The sequence below is a fragment of the Schizosaccharomyces pombe genome, assembly GCF_000002945.2.
Source record: "Schizosaccharomyces pombe strain 972h- genome assembly, chromosome: I".
NCBI classification, from domain to species: Eukaryota; Fungi; Ascomycota; class Schizosaccharomycetes; order Schizosaccharomycetales; family Schizosaccharomycetaceae; genus Schizosaccharomyces; species Schizosaccharomyces pombe.
This window is the reverse complement of record NC_003424.3, coordinates 664206-681907: the sequence shown is the minus strand read 5'-3', so window position 1 is coordinate 681907 and position 17702 is coordinate 664206. Positions and strand designations below refer to the sequence as shown.

General features: G+C 36.0%; 5 protein-coding genes and 9 long non-coding RNA genes across 14 annotated transcripts, besides 1 other annotated feature; 8 read left to right on the top strand and 6 right to left on the bottom strand.

Annotated features, from left to right (window-relative positions):
• Window positions 1–17: 17 nt before the first annotated feature.
• On the bottom strand, window positions 18–2105 carry rgs1 (G-protein-signaling regulator Rgs1). Its single transcript, NM_001018428.3, has one exon. It carries the CDS (start codon window positions 1730–1732, stop codon window positions 287–289), a length of 1446 nt encoding a protein of 481 aa, NP_593029.1. The 5' UTR covers window positions 1733–2105; the 3' UTR covers window positions 18–286.
• Window positions 1428–3337, top strand: SPOM_SPNCRNA.675. Its single transcript, NR_151041.1, has one exon. It is a non-coding gene; the product is annotated as a non-coding RNA (long non-coding RNA).
• Window positions 2466–3323, bottom strand: SPOM_SPNCRNA.158. The gene has a single exon (NR_150471.1). It is a non-coding gene; the product is annotated as a non-coding RNA (long non-coding RNA).
• Window positions 3338–3473: 136 nt separating the features above from the next.
• SPOM_SPNCRNA.2288 lies at window positions 3474–5709 on the bottom strand. The gene has a single exon (NR_191656.1). It is a non-coding gene; the product is annotated as a non-coding RNA (long non-coding RNA).
• On the top strand, window positions 3649–7924 carry tsc1 (Rheb GAP, hamartin Tsc1). The gene has a single exon (NM_001018427.3). The coding sequence runs from the start codon at window positions 3670–3672 to the stop codon at window positions 6367–6369; it is 2700 nt and encodes an 899-aa protein (NP_593028.1). The 5' UTR covers window positions 3649–3669; the 3' UTR covers window positions 6370–7924.
• On the bottom strand, window positions 6464–11690 carry tho2 (THO complex subunit Tho2). Its single transcript, NM_001355985.2, has 2 exons — window positions 11481–11690; window positions 6464–11425 (listed from the first exon to the last, which is right to left on the bottom strand). The coding sequence occupies exons 1-2, from the start codon at window positions 11527–11529 to the stop codon at window positions 6588–6590; spliced, it is 4887 nt and encodes a 1628-aa protein (NP_001342811.1). The 5' UTR covers window positions 11530–11690; the 3' UTR covers window positions 6464–6587.
• Window positions 9630–9897, top strand: SPOM_SPNCRNA.2287. The gene has a single exon (NR_191655.1). It is a non-coding gene; the product is annotated as a non-coding RNA (long non-coding RNA).
• Window positions 10017–10472, top strand: SPOM_SPNCRNA.2286. The gene has a single exon (NR_191654.1). It is a non-coding gene; the product is annotated as a non-coding RNA (long non-coding RNA).
• On the top strand, window positions 11289–11605 carry SPOM_SPNCRNA.2285. Its single transcript, NR_191653.1, has one exon. It is a non-coding gene; the product is annotated as a non-coding RNA (long non-coding RNA).
• An 86-nt stretch (window positions 11691–11776) lies between the features above and the next one.
• Window positions 11777–12122: an LONG TERMINAL REPEAT.
• Window positions 12123–12158: 36 nt separating this feature from the next.
• SPOM_SPNCRNA.674 lies at window positions 12159–13998 on the top strand. The gene has a single exon (NR_151040.1). It is a non-coding gene; the product is annotated as a non-coding RNA (long non-coding RNA).
• byr1 (MAP kinase kinase Byr1) lies at window positions 12166–13904 on the bottom strand. Its single transcript, NM_001018425.3, has one exon. It carries the CDS (start codon window positions 13753–13755, stop codon window positions 12733–12735), a length of 1023 nt encoding a protein of 340 aa, NP_593026.1. The 5' UTR covers window positions 13756–13904; the 3' UTR covers window positions 12166–12732.
• Window positions 13999–14260: 262 nt separating the features above from the next.
• Window positions 14261–17560, bottom strand: rad15 (transcription factor TFIIH complex subunit Rad15). The gene has a single exon (NM_001018424.3). It carries the CDS (start codon window positions 17124–17126, stop codon window positions 14808–14810), a length of 2319 nt encoding a protein of 772 aa, NP_593025.1. The 5' UTR covers window positions 17127–17560; the 3' UTR covers window positions 14261–14807.
• On the top strand, window positions 14693–16515 carry SPOM_SPNCRNA.2284. Its single transcript, NR_191652.1, has one exon. It is a non-coding gene; the product is annotated as a non-coding RNA (long non-coding RNA).
• Window positions 16662–17231, top strand: SPOM_SPNCRNA.673. Its single transcript, NR_151039.1, has one exon. It is a non-coding gene; the product is annotated as a non-coding RNA (long non-coding RNA).
• Window positions 17561–17702: the final 142 nt, after the last annotated feature.

Genomic DNA, 17702 nt, shown 5'->3' with positions numbered 1-17702 from the left:
ATGTTCACCGAAAATAATAATGCTTAATTCATATATTCATTTCGGATTTTCTCTACTCAGTTAGCAAATATGTTAGCAAAGCATTTATAGCCTTATAAGTTCATCCTTGAAACATAAGCATATGATTCTTGTTCGAGAAAACGGAAGCATCAGAGCATAGCGATGGAAAGGATCAGTAATAGACACGTAATGAGATAAAATAAAAATAATAATGCAAATAAGAAATATGTACAAAAACAAGAGGAACTGCTAATGAATGATTTAAAACACGATTGTTTTCTATGCATTAAATACCGAGCCCCCCATTCAATTCAAGAAATTTCAATAAGGAATCGCCGGCCATCAGGTCTAATACGGCTGTTTGCGCCTCTAATAAAAGAATGTGAATTAACTGGAGCCATTCATTTAGGGGTTCAACTTCCATGGCTAAGGCCATATGGTTGGTTATTTTTTCATAAAGATCACTGGGAAGATTGACGGCGTTAGGTGCATTAGATGAAAGAAAGCAATTGTAAATACCGCATGCATGAGCAAAACTTTCGCGAATTGCTTCATGATCATTAGTTTCATTAGCATGAGAAAAATAGTCATTAAATTCGCAAACTTCAGAATAGAATCGTTGATTTTCGTCACAAAAATTTTTTTTCAGAAATTCAAAGAAATAGGTTTGTAGATTCGGCTTTCTAAGAATGGTTTCCAGGATTTCCTTATTGGTGGATCCTTTTTCGACTTCATTTATTTTATTAATTAATTTATTATTGGAGACATTTTTAGTCCATCCTAGAGTCGCAATTCCCTTTCCAGTCAAAAAATAGGAAACACCCTTTGCATAGCTAAACTTTAAAGGAGTCTCGGAATTATTTTCGTAAGCAATGTATGAATGAATTAACAAATCGCTAGCAACAGTTTCCATTTCCGACCAGTCTAGGAGCATAGTGTTACACATAAGCCATTCAGCTATGTCAATGCCAAACATTTGGTATTTGGTGACTTTGCTTAAGGAGTCTTTTGGAGAGGGACTTGAAACGGAGTAAACGGGTACCAGAAGAGGGTTTTTAGATTTCCCAATTTCATGGACGCTTCCAAGCATACGTACCAGCAACATTTCACAAAAAGAAGAATCCTTAAGTATTTGATCGGTACTTGAAAAGCGCGAAATGGAAACAATGACGGGCGCAGAATGATTCCATTTGGAAGCGTAAAGCTCGGCTTGAGAATTATGTCCGTTATGTTGTAGAAACTCACTAACAACAGAGTAACCTTTCCTTGTAAGTTGAAGAAGACATTTTTCGTTTGAAAATTTTCTAGCCGATGGGTTATTTACAATTTGCAGCAAACGAGCATTTAAAAATGTATTACATAAACATTTAGCAGCAGTCTTAGGTATCGTAAATTTGGTAGTAGACTTTAAGACTTTACTGCCGCATCTACTTTTAATGCGGTTTACCTGACTCAGCTGAAGATTTTCCAATGTTGAAAGCAATTGCAATAAGGTACAAGAGTTTTCCACATATGAGAATCTGTACCTGTTCCGAGAAAAATTCGTAGAAATTACCATCGTCGAGAAGAGCTCCAAAAAGTCCTTGCTATAGGGTCTACCATTAGAGGTAATTTTCATTAATCGAGAACATTGTTGACGTTTATCGCCGGAATCTATTGAATTTCCGTTGCGATAAGACGTAACAGCTTCATAACTGGGCGGTGGTGAAGAAGGGTTATGAAGGGCGGGCATCCAAAGCTGATTCTTACTTTTACGAATTTGTAGCCTTTTATCATAAATAATAAAGTGATGAACAAAAGAATTGTGATCTTGCTAAGCGAAAAAGCGACAGAGATCGGGCAGCCAAGCACAATGGAGTGTTAAATATTGTTTCTTTTATTTTTTTAAAAGATAAAAGAGAAGTACAGAACTCAAATAAGATAAAAGAAATTTAAATATATAGTAATAGTCCCACTTTCTTGATTACCGTCAATTTTTATAATCAATTACGGGTAATTCGATACTAAATCAGGTCTCCAGCTGTTTTCAATAGGTCTGATCCCTATTAAATTTAAAATCGAATGAAGGATTGGAGCAATTTTGTAAACGTCGATATAGGCACACTGATGAAAATTCGGGAAATGCCTTAGTATTTATACTTCGAAGTTTCCCATCTAACCATTGCTATACGCTTTCTTTTAAACAAAGAAATCATTAAATGGCGAACAATGGGAACTTTAACGGAACAAAGAACATTGTGCAATTGATTTGTTTACCCCAACAAATTAACAGTGAGAAAGCAGAACAAAGAAAACAGGTAGCAATTTCCACCTTTCGTCAACTTATTCCGAAAGGGGTTTTAATGAATCGGTAAATTTCATGTGATAACACCGATTGAATAATAATAAAAAAAGAATCAAAATAAGACATTTAAACAAGGATATGCAGTCGCTTGCCTATTTTTTGAAAGGAAATATTATATAAACTAGTAGAAGGAGATATGCTATGGCTGGATAATTCACAGATGGTTGGTAAATAAAGCTTACCCAGCACTCCTGGAGACTGGGGAAAAACAAAAAGTAAAAGAAGTAAGCAAAAAAGGATTATAAACAGTTACAGATATTTTGATACTTCTTAGTTGTTCACTGCATCTCTCCTGTTAGTTCCATTGGGTACTGAAATGACCCCAAAATATGCAATGAAAATGAAATGGCTTTTGTTATGAAACTTTACATCGCCAACTTGGAAGACTTTAAGATATAAATTAAAAAATATTGGTGTTTGTAATTATTTACAAGCACCGGCTTTCCCTTTTCCATGACTATATTCTTTTCTACTTTGCGCCTTGCAACGCTTCTTACACCTGCCCTATAAAAGTTTTTTTTTATTAATGAAATATTTTCTCTCTAAGTGACTGTAACACACTGTGGAATAACATAGCAGTTAAGAGTATGTCGTTAAAAGTGCTTGAATATGTTACCATAATATTAGACCGACTCAAATTATTTGCCCTCTAACTTCCTTTGAAAGAAAAGTTCCCTAGGAATCCTTAATAGTAAAACCGTTTTCTTTTTATTTTTACATGTTTATTCAGAGAACTCTCAATGTGTTTTCGCATTGTTTGCTTTCGTATTTCCTCTGTGCTGAAAATGCGAACACTGCCTACTATACTGTATAGTCCTAGAAATCAATACTTAATACATTCTTTAAATTTTGGAGATGGATCAAGTACCATGGTATAGATGATGTTTACATAATTTGGATAAAAATTACAACTTACTTTACTACTTATGATTCCTTCAAATAAAGCTTGTTTAAAACAACGTTCCTCAATTCAATTTTTAGCTATATAAGTGTAATTATAAATACTTCTTGGTATTCTTAACGAGTATTTTAGGATATTTATAACTATTTACAATAAATTTATTATACTATGTACATTACACTAAAAAATATCATTGCAGTACTATCGTATCTTAAAAACGAATTACGACCTGTATGGTTGACATGTAATCTAGTTAAAGGATTTTTGGATAGCGCTGTATAATTTGGTTGAAAATGCAAAGACTAATTAAAAAAATGTGGCAGACTACGCTATCCTCGTTACGTTTATCAATGCTGCCAAGACTTGCTATCAGTATAATGTCGCATAGTTGTATATCAACGTTGACTTTGCCAACTTTGTACGAATGCCGCTGCAATCGCTAGTCAAAGCATTATGGAACGTCCTTCATGAAGAAGAATCGGAAGGCTATCCCGATTTGACTGAGTTAATTGCGGAAGTTGAGTCGTATCAGCAGCGTTATCCCAAACAAAACCCCACTAACTCACAAAAAATAAGACACATCTTGGACGAGATCTACGAAAAGACGCCGTTCAATAATACAAGGCGACGGATACTATGGCTAGCTGTGTTGAAAACGGTTATACCGTTGTTGATTTTGGATCGCCAAGCAGTTGGTGAATGGTGGGACCAGATCTTTTTTCCTTTCTTGAATTCTCCTACCCAATTGAAACCGGTATTTAGTGACTTGAAAAGTATTTTATTTTACATTTTAATTTTTCACGACGAGGATGAATGGGGTGGAGACTTGAGACGGGAGTGCGCTGAGGAAACTATCACTCGTTTGGTTGACCTTTACGTTTCTAAAGCTATCGAAAATCTAGGTGACGTGGAATCTCAAGAGCAAAGGAATCAAACTATTGAATGCTTGGTTAATGTTCTCGTCCATTATGGGATACAGAGACCAAAGGAACTTTCTTCTTGTTTTTGTCATCATTTTTTAAATCCTCCAACCCGAATCCCTATTTTATCAGTTATGGTTGAAGTAATACGGCGGCAAGGTCCTCGTTTATATGAAATACCACAGACTGGCTTCTATGACCTTGTTTTAAAATGTGCGGAATTTGATACTTCACCAATCTTACTGTCGTATGCATTATCTTTCATCCTTATGATACTGTCTCACATTTGTAACTCCTTAGACGATTCCTTATATAGATTGTTCTGTATCTATCTTCGATTTTCAATGATTGACCCGACCTCTGGCTTCCCATCGTCTACTGCGTCTGGTAATTGGGAGGTGTTTCACGATTTTATGTCAACGTATGCCTCAACTACCACCTCTCAAACAGATAGCTCTTACAATGATGTTCATGATATTGTTGGTTCTTCTCAACCAGATTATCTCGAAAGTCTTGACTACTCTCAACTTTTCTCAATTTTGTACGCTCTGTACCCTATAAACTTTTTAGAGTTTCTTCGGGATCCTAAGTTGTATGCTTCTAAACATAATTTCCAAATACGTTATTCCTTTAATCAAGAACTCCTCTCCACAAAGTCGGATGGTCTTCTCGGTAGACATTTGGCACATTCTAATTTTCTTAAATATACAGCAGAAACAGAACTTACCGATAAATCCCGTTGGACAAGACTTGATTCTATTGCTGTAGTGGCCCTATGTAATAGTCTTAACGCTGTTGGAATAGCCGAAAGTGTTATGGATCCTTTTGGTGGTAAGCTTCCCACCACTTATGAAGAGACAAGTTCAGCTACTGGATTATTGGCCTATCCAAATGAAAGCCATGATATTGCTTCTGAGCCTTTTTCCATATCTTGGCCTCAAAATCCATCAATATCGGGTTCTGTTCATTCCGCGACTACATTTGACAAAGCCCAATTATCAAATACTGAAGATTCTTATGATAATATTTCGCATGGTACATCATATAGTGAAGGTGTTTCCTCAATTCACATGGTTAAAGGTGAACGCGGCTCAAATAATTTGGAACTGACTAGTGAAAGTTTGAGCAGCACGAACGATACAATTCGACGCTTACAAAGGGATCTGCTATTTCTTCAGAATGAGCTCCGTTTTGAAAAATTTGTTCGTCAGCAGCACTTGCAAAATATTGGAAAGCTTCATCGTGAGCACATACTAGATATGGCTGTGGAATCAGAAAGGCAAAAATTGCTTTTAACCAACAAAAGATATAAAGCTCAGATAGAGTTACTGAATTCTGAAATTGACAAACATCGCTCAGAATCACAGGCAGCTCTAAATCGTAGGGTTAAGTGGGAAAATGATTTTAACAACAAAATAAAAGCGTTACGAGAAGAAAAGAAAGCTTGGAAAAGTGAAGAATCAGAACTCAAATCATCAATTGAATCATTAATCTCGCAATTGGAATCAATACGAAATTCTCAAATTGACATTGCGTTTTCAAAAAATCAACTGGAGTTGAAGCTTCAACTCTATGAAACTAAGTTGAAAGAATATGAACAGCATTTGAGCTGCGTTAATATCTCCAAAAAGCAAGTCTCTTCGAGCTCTGATACTTCTTTTGGAAATACGAAGATGGACAGTAGTATGATTCTCTCTAACAGTGAAGCTGTTAGTGATGAGCAAGAAAGAGAGTTGATCGAGTCAGAAAAACATCGAATGAAACTGGAATCAGAAAACTTGCATCTTCAAGCTAATATTGAGCTACTGAAAAAGGACCTGGAAGCCATTAATGTTGTTTACGAGGCTAAGATTTTTGATTTGGAAAAACGACTTTCATCTGAAGCGAACGCACCTGAGTTGCATAATCCTGTCAACTTAAATTACGACGCTCAGTTGTCTAAAATATCCGAAATAAAAGAAAATTACGATGAGCTATTAACGCGGTACCGTGAGTTGGAGGGCAAGTTTTTAGAATCACAAGCTGAGGTCGAAGAATTAAAAAACTTTCAAAAACCGCTTGTTGATACTGGAAGCTCAATACACAGTAGCCCTGGTTTGCAACAAAGCAAGTTCATAATTCGTAATGACTCTTTGCATCCTAAAGTTGGCCCGCCACGTAGACAGTCTACTGATACAAGTCGTTCTACGTTTCGCCAATACTAAGTAGGTATATTTTTGAAGGTCCTTGAAATGAACTGGTCAATTATGATAAAACATACTTGCTCATTCCATATAAAATAATTAGATTACGATTTTTCACGACCATCATAATTCTGTGTATGAATCTCCTTATATAAAGATTTTTCATTATTTCCTTGTAATTACAAATTTAGTTAGATAAGAAAAAAAAGCTGACATCTAGTTAAAGCTTGAAACGTGGATCATTGAATTTTTCTTCTTTTCTCTTCTCGAGCAGATCGAGATGTTCTATCCCGTGGACGATCTCTTTGCTGTCGTGAATCCCGATCCCTTCGGTCGTCTTGCCTGGCCCTACGACGAGAATTTTCTCTTTCATCTTCCTCTCGTAGGTTGCTCGGGCTTTGACTATCCGAAGATCGGGGACGTTTATTTGAAGCATAATGAGTGCTACGACGACCATCTGCATCTCTGGAATCATTTCCCCTATTAGATCCATTACTTCTTCCAGCCCGACTAATAGCATTATTCTGCCGAGAATTACTCTCGCCAGAAATATCTTGCCTTTTGTTTTTATCTTTCCCTTCTGTAACCTCATCACGTTTATTATCGTTGCTTGTCCTATGATTAGCTTCAGACGAGCGCTCTCTTGAAACATTAGTGCTATTGTTATTAGACACTCGAGGGTTGCGATTTACGTTTCCATTTTGGCGCCATCTGTCAGATTTCTGTGATTCATGTTCACGCCTAGCATTTAGGTTTTGTGCTTGCTGAGGCTCGCGTCGAGTATGACGAGACACGCTCCTTAAATTATCGTTGTTTTCATTTGTAAAACTTCTTGATTGAGGTGTTCGGTCTCTAGACTGATCCTCTCGCAATTTACTGTCTGATCTTTGTATATCCTCATTCGTAGGGGTGCGTGTTCGTAAAGCACGTCTGTTTCCTTCAGGAGTTGTTTTTCTACGTCTTTCTTCTTGTTTTCTTTCATTAGCTGAGCTTCTAGCTTCAACCCTTTTCTCTACTGCCTTGTTCTCAACAAGATTTTTATTGTCAGTTTCAGAAGCAACTGCGTCGGAAGGCGTACTATCAGGTACAAACTCTGGTGCACTAGGATTCAAAGCTACTTTCTGTTTATCAATCTTTGCCTGTTCTTCCGATATGGAAGCAGTTTTGGAATCAACTGCTGATGTAGCTGCCACTGAAAGTTGTTGCGGTCTCTGAAGCTTTTCTGAATTACTCGGCCTTACAGTACCAGAAAATGAATTAAAAGAAACCCATTCTGGTTGCTTTTTTGAGAGCTTTGCAAAATACCCCAAAGCCAAAACCTTTAAATCTTCTCGTTTTTCTTCGTCCTTTAATCGTTCAGCGGCTCGTTTCAAAGCACTGCCACTTTCAATTATCAATGGGAAACATGGCAAAATTTTTTCCAAGATTATGACACTATTGTAGATATGCATATATTCAGTAGATAGTAAGCATGACTCAAAATAAGATGTTAGATATTTGTGCCATTTACTAAATAGCAAAACAAATTTGTTATAAGGAAGGACAGCGGAAAGATCGGGATCATTTTGTTCGTCAGACCAATATAACCTGAACCCAGGCAAAGCACCATTTGCCAAACATTCGCGTTCGTAAAGAATTTTGTCCCTGTACCAGCTAGTAATATCATAGAGTACTTCGTATAAAAATCTTCCAAAATTATCAGCCTCTCGTTGTGTCATTGAAAAAATAAATGAAGGCAATTGTGAATTAAACAAAATTTCTAAAAATGACATAGTTGAAAAGTTTGGTGTTCCAAGACTGTGCAAAAGCTTTACAAACTTTGCGCAGTACAAAGCATCATGTGGGCTCATTTTTAAACGGGGAGCAATGCAGAGTGTCCACAAATACCGAGCACAGTTGAATCTAGCATGCTCAAGTCTTGTACCATTAGGAAAAACACCATTTGGAATAAACCATTTCACGCAGTCACCTTGCAAAACTTTTCTTACACTCTCAAGTGAATTAATGTGTTCTTTAAGTTCATTCTGTAAGCTGTTAGACAATTGCATTATTTTTTGTCGGTCGTGTCGATGTCGTGAATAAAATGTGTTAGCGGCGTCAGTTTGCCTAATTTGATCAAAAGCCCGAGAACGCTCAAACTCATAACGTTCCAAGGGAACAAAAACATCATACAGCGATAGCTTCCAAAATGTTAAATAAAAATTAGGTGAAAAATAATCCCAAATTTGTTTAGGTAATAACTCAGTTATGACAGAATTGTCAATACTCCAAACGGGGTTGCTAGCAGTGTTTGGAGATGAAGTATTTTCATAATCAATATCCATTGCATCCTCAGTATTTGAACCAGTCAAACTGTGATCTAAATTTTTGTAACGCGATAGATAAAATGCAACCTGAGGTTGAATATGAAAATCTTGAATTAATTGCTCAAATGAAGGAATCAATTTATAATAGCTCTTTGGAGAGCAAACCATATTAAGAAATTCCATTAAAAGATAAAGAACATCAGAGCATTCGTCTTGAAGAGAAGAAATAAGTTTTAAATGAGAGTTTTCATCAGTAACATCATATATACAGGTCGAATATTTTTGAGAGAGTAGTACCAATAGCTGGGTTGCCAATCCGTTCTTTTGCAGCGTATTAAAAAGTCTCATGGAACTTTTCCGAACAACGTCCGGATTTTCATATATAAGAGATAAACTAAGTTGTCGCAAAACTGGTCCACCAGCAGCCCCTTGAATCTGATTGTCAGAGAGATTTGTCCATGGTTGTAGCCCAGTCATCTGCGAAAGCAATTCTTTCAATATAACAAGGTCAAACATTTGGTTCACTTTAAACTGTTTAATCACATATTCGACGATAGAGGTGCAATCGAGGCTCGAGTATCTTCTGAATACACGGCCACAAAAAGATGCTAAACCTTGGAGCCAATGAGCTATACTAGTTCCATCAGATTTCAATCGCTTTTTGAACTCATTGGAAAAGGAAGATAAAATAATAAATGTCAATGCATCAAAGTCTAATGCTGTAATAAAACGAGCACTATCAACTACAACTTCAACTAAATTATCATAAGTTTCAATCTGATTTAAAGCGATCGAAAACACAGTACATGGATTCGAATGACAGACTTTAGCCAATAATCTACCAAATTGCTTCACATTTGTTTTCGTTAACCTTCTTAAGATGCCTTTTGTTTCCTTTTCAGTGATAGAATTTTGTAGCTTTAGCTCCGGAAACTTTTTCATGGAGGTACTTGACCATTCACCATACAACGCATATCGAGTGGATGAATCAAACTTTGACAGCAACTCAAATAATTCATAGGAAAGTCCAGTATTGACATCAATAAGTGTGATGAGAGGAAGAAGAAGCGATCTAATAATATCCAGCCATAATGTCCGACTCTCAGAGCTATTATCGACACATTTTTGACCAATGCGGCAAAGCTTTGTCACTATAACAGGATCATGACACAGAGCAAGCCCTGACAAACGTAACCATGGGATAGCTATGTTGTAGAACTCTGTCAAGTTACGTAAAATTGGTATATCTTCATCATAATTTTCAAAGTAATAAAACACCTCACTTTCAGTTTTGTTGAATCGATCAGCAAAAGGATCCAACGAAAACACTAAATTTTTTTCCTTTGGAGGCCTCAGGGTAATTTCTCGAAGCCTAGAGTCTTCAGGAATGAACTTTGGCTGTTTAAGTCGTTCCCTTACATCATTTGGTAACAATTTCAATGGACTGTAATTTGCATAAATTGAGGAAATAGAAATATGCAAAAGTTTGTGATACAAGTTAGATAATTCGGGGTACGCCCTCAACAAAAATGGATAACGACCCAAGATTAATAGAGATGAAGATAAATCCCCGATGGACAATAAAGATTTTAGTAGACCCAGCTTCTGTGAAGGTTTGGCTTTTTTTATTTCAGGAACAGCTTCAGCTTTCTGGCCATCCATGGTTTCTCCGTCTTCAATTTCATCGTCGGGCAATGGGGCCGCCATTGTTAAAGCATTTCCTTTAGCCTTAAAAGTCTGTTCATCTAATTTATCCTTATATTTACCCAACTCTTTACCAAGCTCTTCATCTGATGGAGAAAGATGAGCCCATATGTTATCAATGCTAATAAAATTATATTTAATCAACAAAGCAACCATCATAAAGTAAGATTCCAAATTCTCGTCATCTTCTTTATACATATATTGCAAATTATGACCCAAAACTTGAGACATTATGCTCTTTGTATTGGTGAATCGCTCGTCAAAATTAAAAATACCATTAGCATTAGACAGATTATTTAAAAATGTTTCCTTTTCGCGATCAGGTAACTGATTCCAAAATTTCCGCTCTTTATTCGGACCCCATGGGCTGTTTCTCAAGATAGAAAGGAAAAAGCGCCACGAATCAAGTAAATTTTCAGAAAAAAGCAACAAAATCAAATCCAGTACTTTGTTCGGATCTAAATCAAAAGCACCAATAGTACTGATAATTGACTTATTTACTTGAACGATCAGATAATCTTCGTTTAAGGATTTATTGCGAAGACAAGTTAAAGCATCAAAAAAGTTTATCATTAAATGTGAAAATCCTTCACTTTCTTCTCTAAGCAAATTAAATTTTTTTTGGCGGTAGAGTAGCGAAGTATTTGTCCGCACAATTTTCCGATTTAGAAAATCGCCATTAGGAACGACATTAATATTTTCCAAAAATTTGCAATCCAAGCGAGAAAGCAACCATTCCTCTGGAAGGAATTCCTTTAGTCCTTTTCCAATTGAAACAAGCCTCTTTTCAGCTTTATCATGACTTCCTTCGTGAAAGTTTTTGATCCACTCTGTGTCAAATAACCAAAGCGTATCAATTACATAAGAAGCTAAGGTATTTTTTTCCTCCAATCTTTCAAAAGCTAAGGAAAAAATAGAGAAAAATATGTCTACTGGTAACTTCTCTTCAATGACACATTTTTGAAACAATTCTTGGATTGATTCAACACGTTCGTCACGCGTTCTATTAGATGCAACAAGTTTATCAATATAAGGCTCCCATTCCTCTGAGAGCTTCTTTTGATTTTCTAAAATTATATTCTGTTAATAAAAAATTAATCGGTATTACCTCGAACTTCTTACCTGAAACACTAACTTCGCCTTGCTGATCCTTTTCTGGCAACGAAGTCATGAACACTTGTTAAAAATTACAATCGTAGTGAAACGGATTGCAACAAAATTTTTTAATGTTAACAAGTGACAAGGCTAACTAAATTCAATCTACAGCACTAATCACTGATAAATCTTTTGCTGCGTCTTGCAAACAAGTAAAAACCCAGAAAGCTTGGTGTTAAAGTGAAATGAAAACTTAAAGTACTTCGCTACTTATTACAGTGGTTTTTCGAATCAGAAATAGCATACTAGCTACGCAGTTCGCCGTTAGTAATATTACGCTACGCTATAATACTTACGTTGATTATCACTATATGTCACATGTCCTAATTATTCATCGTACACGTACGTTACGATATTTAGGTGATCTTAATAATAATCTCTTAAAAATTTATATTATTTTGAATACTGTAAATAGAGCTACTGTTGATCCTCATTCCTCAGTTCAGTTAATAGCTAAATTAATGATAGGTAACAATATAATCTAGATAGTATAATACATACAACCTGTAGCTACAAATATTACCTGTATATTGCAATATAATAGGTCACAAGGAAAACTCTTTGGAGTCTACGTATCGTTAACACAGATACCAAACTGCATAGCTGGCAAGTAAATAATAATTGCTTACTTCGTTAAATTTTACATCTGAATGGTTTATGTATTAATTGTAATATTTGCAAACTACGGGCTTTAAGCTTTAATTTTTTATCATCTGGTTTATTAGAAGTTGTGCGATTTGACATGCAGGACTCTGATTAACTTGCTTGGGTAAAACTTAACTCAGACTATTGTGGACGCTGTAACTCAAGTAGTTAAAAAAAACATTCATTGACTTAAATCGAAAGCAATTCAGTGTACCGAGAATTACATTTGAACACAGTCGTAATGATAATTAATAATGGAATAACCAAAAAAAGAGGGCATTTACATAGCACTTTAATGAAGTAAAAAATTGATAAACAAAATATGATACCTATTTATGGCCGATCTAATAATGCTTTGTATTAAGAAAAAAGCGGAAATATTCGTCAACGACAAAATCTCATTGTTCTCCACATTGTGTTGTACCACTATAATTGAAGAGGTGTGGTTAGAACCAAAAATATCCATTTCATGACAAAGTTTAATTTAAAAAGATTTTTCTGAAATCCTTCTTTTTGACGACAAGATGTTTAAAGGTCTAACATAATTTATGTATCCATTGCGTCCTTTGCACATTTACGAGGATCTAAAGTTGGAGGCCCAAGAAGCAAGGTCAACATTAATCATAAGAGCCTGTTGAAAATATGGCATCGCACAGAGTTGTTGTGGAGAGGCGCGAAGTGTAGGGTCTTTATGTAAACAGGCATCAACGAAAAGTCTGAGGTCTTCAGGAAACGAAGATGGAAGTCTAGGTGGTTCTTCTTGAACAATACAATGAAGCAAATCTAGGATCCCTATTGAATCATCGATATTCGAAAACGACCAAGGTAATTCTTGGGTGGCAAGTTCAATAATGCTGATTCCTAGAGACCAAATATCACTTTTGACTGTATATTTTCCACCTCTAATTCGTTCAGGAGACATATAAGTTGAAGTCCCCACAAACGTTTGAGCAACCGAGTTAACTAGTTCACCTGAAACTCCAAAATCGCATAACTTTATTTCACCACGAGAGTTGACGACAACGTTGCTAGGCTTTAAATCCCTGTGAATGATATGTAAAACGTTGTATAAATAAATGAGACCCTTCACCATAGAATTTATAATTTTTCCTAGAATATCTAACGGAATAGGACCTCCCTCCCGAAGAATTGCATCAAGCGATCCGCAATCCATGTATTCCATACATAATGAAATGTTGTTTTTATACTGAAAAGCTCCATAAAAACCGACTATGTAGGGTGAACGACAGTGGTGTAGAACACCTAACTCTCGCAAAATCTGCTTCTGAAGTTTAGAGTCTGACCCAACATAAACTGTTTTCCTAGCCATAAAAATATTTCTATGCTTTACCAATGAAACAGCCCCACCATTTCCCTCTCCCAAATGCCTCACTACTTCCAAACTGCTATTGTCCAAATCAGATATCCAAGCTGGGCGTCGATTCATATGCGCACATTGCTCCATAAATGCTTCGACATTGGATTCAAAGCTTTTTTGATTGTTAATTAACTCTTCCTTATGATCATTATCAGAGCTTTTAACAGAGGCGTTAGGATTCAACACAAGACCTTTTGGATTTCGACGTCGTTTAAACATTTCTAGCTATTGGCCAAATTCTCAAAGAAACCTGTATCGAAGATTATATCATTTAAGATACTATTAAAGTTGCTTCTTTTTCTGTAATTTGACAGCTGACTGTATTCAATAAGTTACTTTGCTAATCAAAGATACAAAGCAGTAGTTATGACAGGATTCTGACTACCCCAACGTGACTAGAGACAACCCTTGCAATAAGCTACACTTATTTTTTTTTCTATATTTAAGAATTCCTGAAAGCGGTATCCTTTTTGTGCTAGAGTAATTTTTTTATACAGTAGTTTGGTAAAGAAACCATCATTGATCTTATATGTGCTTGGCAATTACGTATAAGCCAACCGTGAATCCGTAAAACCAAAAGATTTTTTATTTTCAAGAAATTTATATATTACATAGAATACAGCAATGAATCAGTTGTACAACCCCAAAACGTTCATTTATTTAGAACTAAGTATGGGAGACTAATTTTATCGACATAAAACTATCAAGGAAATTTTTTAGATTATGAGAATATATTATGAATATGTAAACTTTTGTTTTATGTATCTAAATGATAAACAGATGTTTTGTTTATATAACTAGGCTTACAATTACTGCATCACGTATTTTAACTAGCTCGCTTAATGTAAGCTTAATTTCCATAGCAGCATGAAATTGCCAATAATCACTCTTTGAAACGCTGGATTGTTATTGATGGGATGGAAAATTTAAGAAGCATTACAACAACTGAAACCGATTTTATTTGAACACAGTCTCTAAAAAAATTTTAAAGTACTTCGAATTTAGCGACTCGCAAATTAATTGCCAACTGAGTGTAAATAATATTTTTTCTCTGCTCTGCGATCTTAAAACAATTCGTAAGTAGCATGCGTATCGTGATGACGATTGAAATGTCCACTATACAACTCTCGAATACAAGTTGATACATACATTGTCCACACCTACAAAAAAGTTAGCCATTCGCTTCCAAATATCTTCATCGCTGTGTTCATGAGTTTTGGATTGCCTTAGTAAAGATGATTAGAATCAAAGTATTTTACAAATGGCTTCTATTAAGTTTCAACCACATCAATATCCATCTCATCCTCATGTTTGGATTGTTCTATAGCCGCAGACTTCAATGCTTTCTTCTGATGAATCAACAAATCATCAAGACTCCACCAAGAAATCCCTTCCTGATCAGACGCAGTGAAAGGCTGTGCCATAGTTCGTAAAAATTTTTTCGCCAAAGCGAGGGACATATCAGTGCTTAAATTTGTAGCGCCTTCGGTTATATACTGTTGAATCCATTTAGGTAATTTTGTACGCTTATCAGACCGACCATATCGTTTATCTGCTAACACCATAATTCCATGATCATCTTTTCCACGCAAAACGCGACCTAAACATTGGGCAGCATGCCGCATGGCATCAAATGTTAAGAAATCTGCTTCCCGAATTTGATACGTATCCCTCAGAAATTCTAACCGTGCTTTTAAAACACGACTCTCAGTATACTGATACGGAATACCAAACATGATTACTGCTCTACCATAATGATGATCAAAATCCACTCCTTCTGAGACTTTTCCTCTAGCGACTGACAGCAATACTGCTCCACGGCCATTGCTGCAAGCAGCCCGGTAAGTCTCTAAGGCGAGAGTTGTTTCATGAGGATCTGGTGTTTCCACCAAAATCAACTTATACTTCCAGACTTCATCTAGAATACCCATACTTTGCCAACTAGAAACAATACTTTCAAGGTAGAGATAACTTGGAAAAAATGCGACTAAGCCATCAGGTGTAATTTTCGAAAACTCAACCAGTATATTACCGTAATTGCGAACAACACTAGGATCATTACGGGCTTCAAATTTTGAAGAAATAGCTACTTGATCGCTACCCCGAGTAACTACCATAGGAAGGAAACAGTTTCGTGCAAGTGACATTCCATACGATTCCTGCATAACAGTATTAAACTGCAACATCTTGGGGTACATATCGAGGGGGGATAAAGTACCACTCGTGATAATCACAGACCTAAATCTTTCGAAAACTGGTTTAATAGCTATTGAGGCGTCAAGACAGGAAAACCGCAATATTGGATTGGGAACTGTAGCATTTTCTGTTTCAAAGGGTTCCAAAATTAGGATAAATCCACGCTCATAAGTAGCAACAAGGGTCGCAAAAGCTACTACTTGCTGCAAAGAATGAAAATCTTCAACTAGTGAAATTTGTAAGGCACGAACAAGACTAGTGAGTCGCTCAGCGCAAAACCGAAGCGGCTTTTTGTCTATAAATGTAATGTCTTTAACATGTTGCAAAAAAGAAGTTGGTGTTTCAGCAATAACGTGCAAAACTTTCATCCTTGTTTTTAAATATTCTACAAAACGCTTCAAAAATGCAATAAAATGTTCGGCTCGTCGAATATTTCCAGGAACAGCTTCCTTTAAAACATCCTCAGGCAAAACGGGATTCGCCATAAACTGGTCTTCGTCATTTGCGGCATTAGCATCTTGAAGGCCCCGAACAAGCTTTTGGTATTCATCCTGAAGTTTTTTTGAGTCAGACTGTTTTACTTCGTTGACTTTTTGCTCAAGAGACAAAATGCTCTTCGAAGCTTTTCTCAAAGAAGATTCTGTCAAATCAATACTTAAAGACTCAATACACACATTGTCAATATTGTGTGCTTCATCAAAAACAACAATGCAATCTTTACTGAGTTCTCGAGAAACTCGTTCAGCAATTTTGGGGTCTAGTAAATAATGATACGAATAAATAATAACATTACAAAACGGTAGCATACGACGTACAGTAAAATAGGGGCATCGTGTAGTTTTTTCGCCGTATTCTGTGATATCATCAAGGGTCCAAACACCGTTAGATATAAGGCTGTGTGGCTCAAGATCTTCCAAATTGTCGTGGAACTCACAAGTAGGAACATCCATACCAGCCAATCTTTGCTCCCGCACAAAACCCGCCGTAAGTGAGCGACAACGGGCATCTACCACATTCCCATTTTTTTCACGACGAACAGAAGGGTGTAAACATAAATTTTTGCGACTGGTTAGTCCGAGACCCAAAAATGGTTCTTCATATCCTAACTGTGAAGTCCGATACGCCATTAAACGCTTCAATTCAGCTAATGCTTTATCAATTTCCGACATGGTACGTGAACAATAGATGAGCTTGCGATGCTCAGGATAATGTTGTTGATATGAAACAATAAGGGACAAAAGAGAAATGGTCTTTCCAGTACCCGAAGGCATTTCTAAGAGCGCAATGCCTCCCGCATCCAAAGAATGTTTCAAATCACACATATACTGATACTGCTCGGGATAGATGCGTGGATAAGGAAACAGAATAGGTAGATCGTCAATATAGAACTTCATTATGGGTGTAATCCGTTGACTTTGAGGAAATTAATTTGAGTATATGACAGCCTATTGGACCAAAAAAAAATTTAGGAATTAAATAATAAGATAAAAAGTTGAAACAAAAGAATTATGAACTAGCATTGATGAATAATAGTGGGTAAAGATCGCTTAACAATCGCTTCATAAAAATGAAATGAATAAAGCGAGAAATAAATTTTTATGGGTATTATAAGAATGAGGTAGGTTCTGCTTTGGTTCAATATTTAGTCGTCAATCACTGATACACAAATATGAATAAGTTCACAAAGATAAATAAATAAACATGGGATGGAAGAGGGTAAAACAAAACGAACCAAGAAATAATTCTGACCTAAGGTTTAAGTGAGCTACTTTACAGTGAGAATCTCAGGAGAAACTACTTGTCGATCCAAGCTTAAAGAATGAGTCCTGAAATTAACAGTGGCTGCTTTATATTTGTAGTGCATATAGAACTGGATTATGAAGAACGCTGAGTTGGTACGGTAAACATTTATAAGCAAAATACTGTAAAGTACGTTAAATTGGATAATATTCGTAAATACATGGTGTACA